The sequence below is a fragment of the Oxyura jamaicensis genome, chromosome 26 (assembly GCF_011077185.1).
Source record: "Oxyura jamaicensis isolate SHBP4307 breed ruddy duck chromosome 26, BPBGC_Ojam_1.0, whole genome shotgun sequence".
Taxonomy (NCBI): domain Eukaryota; kingdom Metazoa; phylum Chordata; class Aves; order Anseriformes; family Anatidae; genus Oxyura; species Oxyura jamaicensis.
This window is the reverse complement of record NC_048918.1, coordinates 2,583,657-2,594,573: the sequence shown is the minus strand read 5'-3', so window position 1 is coordinate 2,594,573 and position 10,917 is coordinate 2,583,657. Positions and strand designations below refer to the sequence as shown.

Here is a 10,917-nt window from a genome sequence, read left to right as displayed (position 1 = left end):
CTCGCTGAGGACACCCCAGCCGCAGAGAAATGCTGGCGAGCCCGAGGCTTTGCTCGGCCGCGGTTTGGGGCGTTTTGGTGCTGAGGATCTGGTGATGAGCTGGGCACTGAGGAGCACCCACGGGAGCCTGGTCCCACAGCACCCATCGCCCGCACTGCCTTTCATCTCACCGCCATCCCTCCCTGCCCCGCATACACGACCCCTTTTATTAAAGTCCCAAATTATCGTAATTAACGCTAAGCTCAAAGCAACTGCTCTCGACCCCGACTCGGCTGGGGTTTTCTGCTTCTGCTTCAGGTCTAAAGAAGGCTTTGTTTCCATGAAACCTCCCTGCATTTTCCAGCTATTCCAGTCGGTCAGGTACAGCCATTGCCTCTGCCTCCACACCTTTCTTCCCCTGCCAGAATCGCAGCCGAGTGTGTGAGCTCCCCCCGGGGATAGCGTGCCGCCCAGATCCCAGGACGCAGCCTTGGCGCGGCGCCCGCCCGGGCAGCGAGCTCGGAGGGGCGAGATCGGAGCCGAACCCCGGCACCTCGCGTGGTGGGGCCGTGGTGGCAGCTCCCCCATCCCGAACACGTTGAGCTTTGGAAGGAAAACGCGGGTGGGAAAGGCTCCGGGAGCTGGGCAACAGCTCTGGGGGGGGGACGGGGGGTCCTGCCCCTGCTAGGAGGGGGGCACCAGGTGACAGCCGCAGGATGGTGGGAGTGGGAAGGGACCTCGGGAAGTCATCTGCCTGATGCAGCCCAGGACACCATCGGCTTCCTCGTGAGCCACATTGCTGGCTCTTTTCCTGCCTGGCTGCTTCTCTGAGGGTGCCCCCAGCTTGGCCTGGGGCTGGGGCTGGTCCTCCCCAGGGACAGAGCTTGGCACTGGGGAACCCCACGAGGTCCCTGCAGCCCATTTCTCTGGCCTGTCCAGGTCCCTCTGGGTGGCTCAGGTTTGAAAACGGGGATGCTGCGATTGCTCTGGATACCTGGGGACAGGGACAATGACCAGGAGGCCCCCCCCCCCCCCCCCATCCAAGGGCTGAGCCTCAGCATCCCCCGCAGTGCAACCAGGCAGAGGCCCCGTTTTGGTGCAAACTCTCACCAATCCTCCCCCTTCCTCCCTCCAGCCCTTGCTGGCATGTTCCCCCCTGCTTGCAACTACCCAGCTGCAGTTTTGGGGGGCTGTGATTTAGGGAAGAGTGGTGTGGCGTGGCTGGGGGTGATCTGGGGGTCTCAGCAGAGCTGGGGGACACCAGGGAGCAGCCAACAGGGGCTGGAAGATATGACCCCATGCAAGGCTGGTCCCAGGGCATGCCGGCCTGAGTGCTATCACGAGGGCATCACAGGGTGGCAGGAAAGGGCTGGGATGTCTCCCCCAGGGGGCTGTGGACCAGCACCTGCTCGTGGCCCACGCAGTGAGGAGCCCACGAGGCAAAGCCCCGGAGACCGTCCTTTAATGCGCGCGCAGCCGCGCGGGCACTTCTCAGGCTGCACCCAAGGGTGGGGGAGCAGGGGGACCGGTGGTCATCCCCGGGGCATCTGGGCAGTGGCAGGAGGGGCTGGCTGGCTGGTGGCCCCTCCAGGAGCACGTCCCGTGGGGGTGATGCCCACGGGATCTGCTGTGCTGGGGCCGTGTGGGAGCAGGGCAAGAGGCAGAGCTGGAAGGAAGAAGCTCGGATCTCCTTCCCGCACGGTTGTCCACACTTTTCATCTCGGTGCTGAGCTCAGGGTGAGGGTGCAAAGAGTACAGAGGGGCAGCAAGGGAAAAGGGGGCAGGCAGCGGGGCTGGGGACCTTCTTCTGTTCTGGTGCACCTGTGGGAGAGAAACAGAGCAGAGCAGTGGGGCAGAAGGGGAATTTCACCAAAAGCTGCCGAAGCTGGTGCCAGCCATGCCCGCACTGTGCAGGATGAGTGCAGTGTGGGCAAACCCCGGGGAGACAGGGAGGACAAGCCGGGGGAGCTGCTGGTGGGGGCTCCATGGTTGGGATGTGTGGGGCAGGGCCGTGTCCTCCGTGTGGGGTGGGAGATGGGGCAGGTGGTGCCTCTTTGGGGCAGTTCTGCATTGCCCCAACCACAAGCACAGGCAGGGGATGCTGCAGGGAGCAGGGGCACCGCAGGGAAGGGCGGACGGATCCCCTACCTCTCACTGCCCCGTGGGGGACTTGGCAGCGTCGAACATCTTCTTCCTCCCCTCCATCCCTGACATGGCCTCCACGTTCTTGCGCCAGTCGCCCACTTCCACAGGGCGCTCCTGCCGGGGGGAACGGGGACAGGGGTTGGCGGGGGGGCAGCCGGCAGCCCCACACCATCCCACCCCATGCACAGAGCCCTGCACGGGGTCAGCAGCTGCCCTGCTGCAAACCCCCGTGCCCTATGGGCTTGGGGCTGGCTGGGAGGATGATGAGCAGCAGCCTGGAGGTCTGGATGCGCGTGGATACCTGCCCAAAGCCTGGCTAAGCTGCACTGCGAGGCACGAAAATCCCAGAAAATCTCTTTAGGAGGAAGAAGCCAGCACGTGGGACTAACTCCAGATCTACACCAAGTGCGAGCAGAACAATTTCCTGCACAGGAGGCTCCCATCTGCGCTTCCTCCCAGCTCTCAGATGGGACTGGGGTTGCTGGTGATACTGGGAGAGCCCGGCAGCCACGGCTGGGGCAGAACAGGGAGGTGGTGGCGGCCCTGGGAGCATGCCAGGCACCGGCTCTGCCAGCCCACAGGCATTCGTAGGTTACGAGCCGTGCCCCAAAATCATCTCACGGCATCTGCAACAGACTCAAATCTGTTCACCGCCTGGCGTTGAGATCGGTAAGTGCAGTTTTCTGTCCGAAGGGCTGAAAACATGCCCTAGTAGCGACAGCAGGGAAAAATTAAATTAAAAAAAAAAAAAAAAAAAAAAAAAAAGGGAGAGAGAGAAGAGAGAGAGGAAAAATAATAGAAAGTGAAGTTTCCTGTGCAATCTACTGAGCTGGGACCCAGAAGTAAAACGTGGTGATTTTGGGGAGAGACACTGGGAAAGCAACACAACCCTTCTTGGGAGGTGGGGGGGAATCTCGACATCCCAACATTGCTGCTGCTATGGAAAGAACCAAAACATTGCAATTCCTGAACATGGCACCGAGAAAAAATCCCCCCCAGTCTTTTTGGGGTTGTCAAAGTGCTGTGCGGCAGCACTGCCGTGATGTCCAACCCGACAGCCAGCACCGTGACAGGATTTGTGCCTTCTCATGGATATTTAGCCCGTGACGGGCTCAGGGCAGTGAGCCAGGACGAGGTCGAGGTGCGGAGCTGGGACCCTGACTCCTCAGGGTGCCATTTCCCACCTGGAAGCAGCTCCGGTGGCCGTTAGTGCTGTGTCCCCACATCCTGCCCCTCGGAGGGACTCAGCACCCCTGGGTGGGTCTGGGCACCACATGCTGCCCCCGGTTTGGGGGAAGACTTTCCCCTCTTGTACCTCTGCAAAGCTGCTAGGACTGGGCTGCCTGTCTCAACCATGCTTGCCGGGCTTGCTTCCTCTTATCTAATCTGGGTCTGGGAGTCTCCTGGGTTGTTTTCTGGGTGTGATGGCAGTAAACAGGAGCTCTGCTGGTTCCCAAGAAGACCAAAGACCAAACTCCCTGCAAGTGCCGCTCAGCAGGGACGCCGAGGGAGCTGCTGTCCCCCGGCTGCAAGGGCCCCACTCGTTCTGGGAGGGAAGAGCATCGTCAAGGCAGCCTCAGCTCTCTCTTGCCATCACCCAGCAGCCGCCTGGCCCAGCCAAACTGCTCCCGTGGCACCATGCAATGGGCACGGCATGCTCACAAGGAACCAGGACAACCCTTGAGGCTTTACAGGGGACCCTGGAGAAGGGCAGGGGCAGTCCTAGGAGGCCTCTCCGCCTCTGGGGGGGTGACCCACCTTCTCTGTGTCCTCCTTCTTGACGGACTTCAGGTTGGCTCTGAGGTCCATGGAGACCTTGTGCTTGGAGCCCAGCAGAGCCCTCAGCATGGCATCGGCGGAGACGCGGACCCGCCGCAGGGGCGGTCGCTTGAACTTCCCCCGCAGGTCAAGCACTTTGATTTTCAGGTCCTTAATCTGCAGGAGGAGGCCAGGGAGGTCATTGCCTTGCACAAGGCGCCCCTGCGTGTGGCAGGACTCTGCTGACCCTGAGCCACAGGAGGGACAGGCCTGGCCTTAGGGACACCTCCACCGAGGGACCGTCCACCCAAGCACGGAGCTGCCCTCGCCTTGTCCCAGTTGCTTGCGTGGCAGCCAGACCACCAGGAGCTCTCTCTCAGCCCTACAAGGTGGTGGTCAGGGGGGTGAGGAGGTTTCCCAGGGACCCAGGGGACAGTTTGTACCTGCAGCAGGGACACACCTTGTGCTGCGCGATGTCTGGACCCCACACCACTTGTGCAGAGCAAATGGCAGCCCTGAGGTAAGGCTGGGGCACGTCCCATGTCCCAGCTCAGCCCAGTCCCTGACAGCCCCCCACGAACTGGGCAGGAGTTCACGTAGCAGCAAGCCCGCCCTGCTTCCTACCTCCCTGGTGTTATGGTTGCACTTTGCTTCGATGTCGTATCGCTCTTCATCCACAATTTCAACCTTCTCGTGCAGCTCCCTGCACAGGTCCTGGGGGCCAAGCACAACAGGGGAGCGGTCAGTGCTGGCCCCTGTGCCCCAGAGGAGCTCGCTCCGTGCTCAGGGTGCAGAAATACCTGGAGCTGGCTCAGGGAGAGCCCGCTGGTGTGCAGCGGTGTGATGCGCTCCGACAGGTACCTTTCCTTCTCTGACTGCTTGTCCACGATCTCCTGATCCCACTCCTCCTTCGCTTTTGCCAGCATCAAGCTCTGTGGACACAAGCAGACGGTGGAGGTGGGAATGTCCAGGCTCCTGCGTCCATCCCACACCCTCCCCACGCAAGGCCTGTAGGTGGGATGGGGACGTCCCCGCCTGCCCCCAAACCTCCCCACCGCTGCAGCTGCCCTCCCCAGGTCCCTGCGTTGCTGCAGCACACATCAAACCCCCCCCCCGCAGCCTTCGTGTGGTGACCCCGGAGGCAGGGGAGCGGCGGGGATGAGCTATCAGAGGGCTGGGGTGGTCCGGGTGGGTGCCAACCTCAGCACTTTCCTGCATGGCTTTGCTCTGCTGCGGCAGCCCGAGACCTTCCCAAGCCACGAGGTGGGGAGCTGCAGGGCTCCCGGTGCCCAAACACCAGCTCTGTGGCTTCAGAGCAGAAGGCCTCGGAGACTCTCCCACCTCCCTAAAGCAGAGGGGATGGGGAGGTTTGCTCGGGGTGTCAGCCACAGGGCCCACATGAGTGAGGGTTTCTGAGCAGACGAGGTGGGGATGGGAGCTGCTCCCCAAGCCCACGTTGCGGCCGTGCCCCATCACTGTCCCACCAGCCCCAGCTCCGTTTCCCCAGCCAAACCCCAGGGAGTTTCCAACCCTTAGGACTCACCTTCAACAGGAGCTTGCGCGAGGCTGTGATCTTGGATTTTCTCTAGGGGAAAGGGGAGGAAAAAAGCTTTGAAAACAAACTCAGAGCAAACACAGGGGAGCATCAAATCACTCTGAAAGGCAGGGCACTTACCTCCCTGCAGGCAGGCACGCGTTCAGGCAGGAGCAATAAGGAAGGAGAAGAGAGAACGGGGCATCAGTGAGCAGCAGTCAGAAAGAGGTGGCAGCTAAGCAAAGCTTCCCGAGTGGTTGCAGTTGGTGTCCTTATTTCTGCGTGCAATAGTTGGCTCCTACAAGTCAGCCCAGTCTGCAGCCAGGCTGAGAGGACGGAGCTCTCTGGAAATGCAGTGGGTGCTGAAGACCACCCCTCAAAAAGCCAAAATTCCACTCAAATGTGGCAAGCGAGCTGTCATGGTACCCGCTGTGCCAGGTCCCTGAGGCTCGGGTCACAGCACCCTCATCCACACCTCCCTGCTCAGCCTGGAGCCCGGCGCTGCCGGGGTCTGGTGCAGGTTGGCAGGGCTCAGACGTCTCCCATGGCCTTGCTCGATGGAACCTGGCAGGGGGGTGTCCCTCTGCTATTTGGGAAATGTCTTATATTCTTGTGATGCTCTATCAGGAGCCTCGTGGCAAAGCAAGAGCTGCTGTGGGCTCCCCGACGTGACAGAGAGCTGGGCAGCCTGGTGGTGAAGGTGCTGAGGGACTGGAGGATCGCTGCTGGGAGCAGAGGCTGGGAGCTGGGGCTGCTCAGCCTGGAGAAGGGGAGGCTCAGGGGCAGCTCCCCAAGGCCTGCACGTTCCTGCAGGGAGGGGATGAGGGGACGGAGCCAGGCTCTTGGCAGCGGTGCCTGGGGCCAGGCCCAGAGGCGCTGGGCACAACCTGGAGCCCAGGAGGCTCCCCCTGACCCCCAGCAGCACGGCTGTGCTGGGGGTGCCACAGCCCTGGCACAGGCTGCCCCGAGGCTGTGGGGTCTCCTCCTTGGGGAGCTCCAAACCCACCTGGACGTGTCCCTGGGCACCCTGCTCGGGGTGGTCCTGATGGGGCTCAGCCACCAGCGGGTGAGCACCTCCACCCCTCTGCATTCCCTCATGTCAGGATCTCTGGTGTAGGAAAGCTCCAAGCTTTCAATCAAGTTGTTAAAATCACCAACAACTTTCAGTTGAAGACAGATGATCTTTACAAAGGAATCGGCACAGAGGTCTCGAGAACTGTCTGGACCCCATAAAAACAAACGGGATCAAGCAGCACGAGCAGGGGGCATTTAATGAAAGCCGAGGGAAACCCCTGCTACTTACGGCTCTGGCATCGTGGCGTCGTGCTGTTCTCCTGGAAACAAATAAATGCAGGAATAAATAACTAAAAGGGGAATGAAGCTGAGACAGGTGAGCAAATCCCAAAGCAGAGCTCCCCGTGGAGCCACGCGCTTGCAGGAGGGACGGAGCAAGGGGCCACGGCCACACATGGCAGCCGAGCAGATTCCTTCAGCATCCACATCCCCGTGAAATACTCACGGTCTCAGATTTTAAACATGCTCGGTAATCCTATGCCCCAGCAGCTGCTGCAAAGTGCTGTTCCCCAGCACTGCCTCTAACACCGCCCCTGCTCGCCCAGAGGCCAGGTGCTGCGTAAACTCGAGTGATAGAAAAATCTAGGGGAAAATGCCAATCTTTTGGAAAACGCCAATTTTTCTTTCCTCTTTCCATCCAGGAGTAACAAACTGAAGACACGTTTCAGAAAGAAACGGCTTTCCTCAGTGTTTGGTTCTGTTCCTTTGAACTGAAGCTAGGCTGAGATTTTTTGCCTCAACTTTTTGCATCCCCACGAATTTGGGAAACATTTTAAACCCCAAAGATAACTGCTGGGGAGAAAAAAAAAAAAATAAAAAAAGACTATTTTTGGTCTCCTGGAGTAGCTCTGAGGCATGCGTGGGGGCTGTGCTGAGCAAACCCCAGTGATTCAGGCAGCACTTCACCTCCCAGCCCCGTCCACTTGTCCCTGTCTCCTCCCCGTCCCCCGCTGCCTTGCCAGAACTGTGGCTTGAAGGATTGCAGCTGGCGAGGAAAATGCCATAAAATCCCAGCAGGAGCCCTCTCCCTCGGGACCTGCCAGATCCCTGGAGCTACAGGGAATAACCCCAAGAACAGGAGATAAATATTGATATATACGTATGTTTAGCAAAAGCCCCATCCTTCAGATGTAAGCCACCGATTTCACTCCTTTTGGGAGGTTTTTGGTGACAAAACGAACATCCCGGAGGACACACAAGGAAGGCGGCTGCTCTTGGCTGACACGGGTCAGCTCCCAGCTGCTCCCTCCCGGCTCGTCCCGGGGGGGGCAGCGAAGCCTTTGGCTCCCTGGCGCTGAGCAGGGGCTGGCGGAGCCGCTCGGCGTCTCGCTCCTTCCCCCCGTGGAGTGAAGCCACGGTCCCAGGAGCTGGCACCCACACCACACCTCAGCCCAGTGACCTCTACCAAGGTCAATCAAGTTTTAGGGCCAAACATTTCCAATTTGACTTCCCAGAGGGCAGCCAGGGCTTTACCGAGCAGTAAGACGCGCCCAGCAAACTTGTGTCAGGGATTTTGGGGCTCCAGCCAGATTTGAAGCATCCGAAAAAGACTTTGCTCTCTGATGGGGACAAGAGGATCTGGGCAAGTTAATTCTGCACTGTTCACCTGCCTCCAGCCGTAAAAAGCTTCTAACAACTTTAAATCACAGAAAACCCCTTAATTCCACCACAGCCAGCCCTGACATCCCCCCGCAGCACAGGGGCTGGAGGCACGCTCTGCACATCCAGCGCGAAGCCACGCACGCTGCTCGCACCCCAAATTCACCTCCCTGCTCCCACCCGTCACCCTGAGCAGTGAAACCAGGATGAAAGGGCTAGTGCTCCCCAAAATGCTCCCCTTCACTGCTTTTCAGGAAAATTAAACAAACCTCAGCTGCAAAGCAGCCGGGGCAGGTACTTCCCCCCTTCTCACCACTCCTCTCTCCGGGAGCAGAGGAAACCTTTGGCAGATGCAGGTTTCACCGGCTCTCTGCCAGACCCGGGAGCACCCCCCCGAGAAGAAGGGGGAGAAATTCAGCCAAAATTCGCCTGCCGGGGGAGTCGATCCCACCCGTGGGGCACCCGCAGCATGGCCGGGGCCAGGACCCCTCTTACCTCAGTGGCGCCTGGTGTCCACGGAGCCGCGCACTGCGGGGCCCGGCGGCGGAGGGGGAGTATTAAACCACAGGCGGCTTGCAAGTGGTCGGTAAAAATAGCACAAATCCCCTCTTGTGTGCACACGTTTGCTGCGAGCCCCGGCGCCCTGTGACGTGCGGCACCCACCTGGGGCACGGCCTCGAAGACGGGAGACACGAGGCACCGCACGCGCGCGCTGTCGCAGCCGTGTTTTATTGCACCCATGACCCCCGTGCAATTTGGAGAATTCCTGGGCTCTCTGTGCATGGATCACCCCGGTAATGCGGGTGCTCACTGCCCGATGCCCTGTGCGCACACGTGTTTGTGTGTGCACGCAGCTGTGCCAAGCCTGGCTGACCAGGGGCGCGGTGACAATGCCCGTGCACTTTCCACCATGCTCCTCTCCCTTCCGAGCTGGAAAAGCCCTGCAAGGAGACAGAAACCACAATCCAACAATCCACAATCCAAAGCACTGCGGTGCTTTTTCCTTGCAGAAAATCTCCCGATATGTTTTTTGTGTTTTTTTGCAGAAAGCCTCTGAAGGGAGATGGGGGTGGGTGGCCAGGCGAGCTGATGTGCAGGCGCCCACGCACGGCGGTACACGCGTGCTGTGCAGCGCTGCAAGCACGGAGCTACGTCCCCACGGGAGTGCTGGCCACAGGGCTGTGGCTGCAGGAGGGCAGGACAGAGCACACCAACGAGGGGCAACAGGGAAGAACAGCAGAGATGGGGTTACACCACGAGACCGGGTGGCTGCTTGGCACCGAGGACGGGGCAGCTCCCTCTTTGTGGGGCAGGACCGGCCAGACTCGGTCCTCCAGACCCAGCACAGCGTGGCAGGTTGGGATGCTTCGGTGATTTCCAGCGCTTCGTCAGCCTGATTTTTTCCCCATGAAATCACTGAAAATTAGCAAAAAAGCTGCCATCTCCCCCCCGCCCCACAAAGCCGGGTGTCCCCGCTGCAGGAGGCTGGGGCCGGCAGCACCTGTTCCCAGGATATTTTTAGGGGCAAGTTTAGGAGCAAACAATTCCCAGCGTGCGGCCCAGCAGGGACAATGCCTGGTATTTTAATCCCGAGGCTATTATGGTCGTGGAGGGGCATGCAGCTGCGTGCATGGGGCAGCTCCATGGTGGGAGGACGAGGAGAGCCCCGTGCACCACGGAGCATGGGGTGCACGGTTCCTCAGCTCCTTCCCCTGCCGGGACACCCCGAGGAGCTGTGCCGTGGGGGCAGCAGCCCCCAGGCTGGTGGCAGTGACGGGTGACAGCGGTGGTGGCAGCATTATTCCCATCCTGACTTCACCTGCTCTGGTCCCAGCGCGCAGAGGTCCAGCGCTGGATCTTCCCCCTGCGCTGCAGCCCTTTATAAGGCAAAAAGCCCCGCGGGGCCGTGCCTCCAGCATCTCTCCTCGGCCTGGGATTGTTCTCTGCCGCAGAGGAGCCAAATTTAGCCGGTGACAAAGGCGCCGCATTCCCCGCAGCCCTGCCCTGGGGACCCAAGGGCTCGGTGTTGGGATGCCATTTGCCGCGGGCTCAGGTTTCCTCCTCTGCTGGGACCCGGGCTGAGGAGGAGGGATGGGGTGGGCGAGGGATGGGGTGGGGGCACCCCACAGCTCGGGGCTTCAGTTTCAAAGCCCTGAACTCCAGCCAGCAGCCAAAGGGCCGGCAGGAGCCCAGGGTCTGCCCATCTCTGCTCCAGCCGCCGTGACGAGGACATTTGGGGTCCTCAGACCTGGGTCACGAACAGCCTCGAGACGTGGGGCTGTTCCGGGGTGACTCCTGGTGCCACGGGCACCCCGCTGAGCTGCTGGTGGGTAGGACGGGGACAGGCTGAAAGCCTGGGGGGGGACCAGTCTGAGGCCCTGTTCCTTGCACTGCAATGTCCCCCGGTGTTTGGGACACACTGATTAAAACCGGGGCTGCCACCGAGGGGATGGATGCCAGCAGCGAATTCCCAGAGCTGCACGGGGAGGTCAAACCCCCTGGGACCAGGGGCCTCTTGTAAAGAGGGCCATCGGCTGCTCTGCCAGTGCTAACGGGCTGACATGGTTAAGCAAGGAAGTGGGTTTATATGTTCTAAAAAACATTCCAGTTTTCAGCCTTAGGCAAAATATTTTGAAAGAGAAAGAGGGAGAGAAGGAAAGAGAAAAGGAAAAGGAAAAGGGAAGGGGAAAGGAAAAGGAAAAGGAAAAGGGAAAAAAGGAAATAAAAATACAGAAAAGAAAAAGAAAAAGAAAAAGAAAAAGAAAAAGGAAAAGGAAAAGGAAAAGAAAAAGAAAAAGAAAAAGAAAAAGAAAAAGAAAAAGAAAAAG

At 59.8% G+C, this 10,917-nt stretch overlaps 1 protein-coding gene across 1 annotated transcript; it reads right to left on the bottom strand.

Moving 5' to 3' along the window:
• Positions 1 to 1,553: 1,553 nt before the first annotated feature.
• Positions 1,554 to 8,830, bottom strand: TNNI1 (troponin I1, slow skeletal type). Its single transcript, XM_035347380.1, has 7 exons — positions 8,753 to 8,830; positions 5,426 to 5,467; positions 4,683 to 4,814; positions 4,507 to 4,596; positions 3,883 to 4,059; positions 2,128 to 2,238; positions 1,554 to 1,800 (listed from the first exon to the last, which is right to left on the bottom strand). The coding sequence occupies exons 1-6, from the start codon at positions 8,828 to 8,830 to the stop codon at positions 2,131 to 2,133; spliced, it is 627 nt and encodes a 208-aa protein (XP_035203271.1). The 3' UTR covers positions 1,554 to 1,800; positions 2,128 to 2,130.
• Positions 8,831 to 10,917: the final 2,087 nt, after the last annotated feature.

What these genes read in the sequence shown, in the direction of transcription:
- TNNI1 (XM_035347380.1), bottom strand. Translation starts at nt 8,830, where the DNA reads ATGGGTGCAATAAAACACGGCTGCGACAGCGCGCGCGTGCGGTGCCTC. An exon ending in TCTCCCTGAGCCAGCTCCAG is followed by an intron (nt 4,597 to 4,682) that starts GTATTTCTGCAC and finishes CTTGGCCCCCAG; the next exon opens with GACCTGTGCAGGGAGCTGCA. An exon ending in AGAAGGAGGACACAGAGAAG is followed by an intron (nt 2,239 to 3,882) that starts GTGGGTCACCCC and finishes TCCCCCCGGCAG; the next exon opens with GAGCGCCCTGTGGAAGTGGG.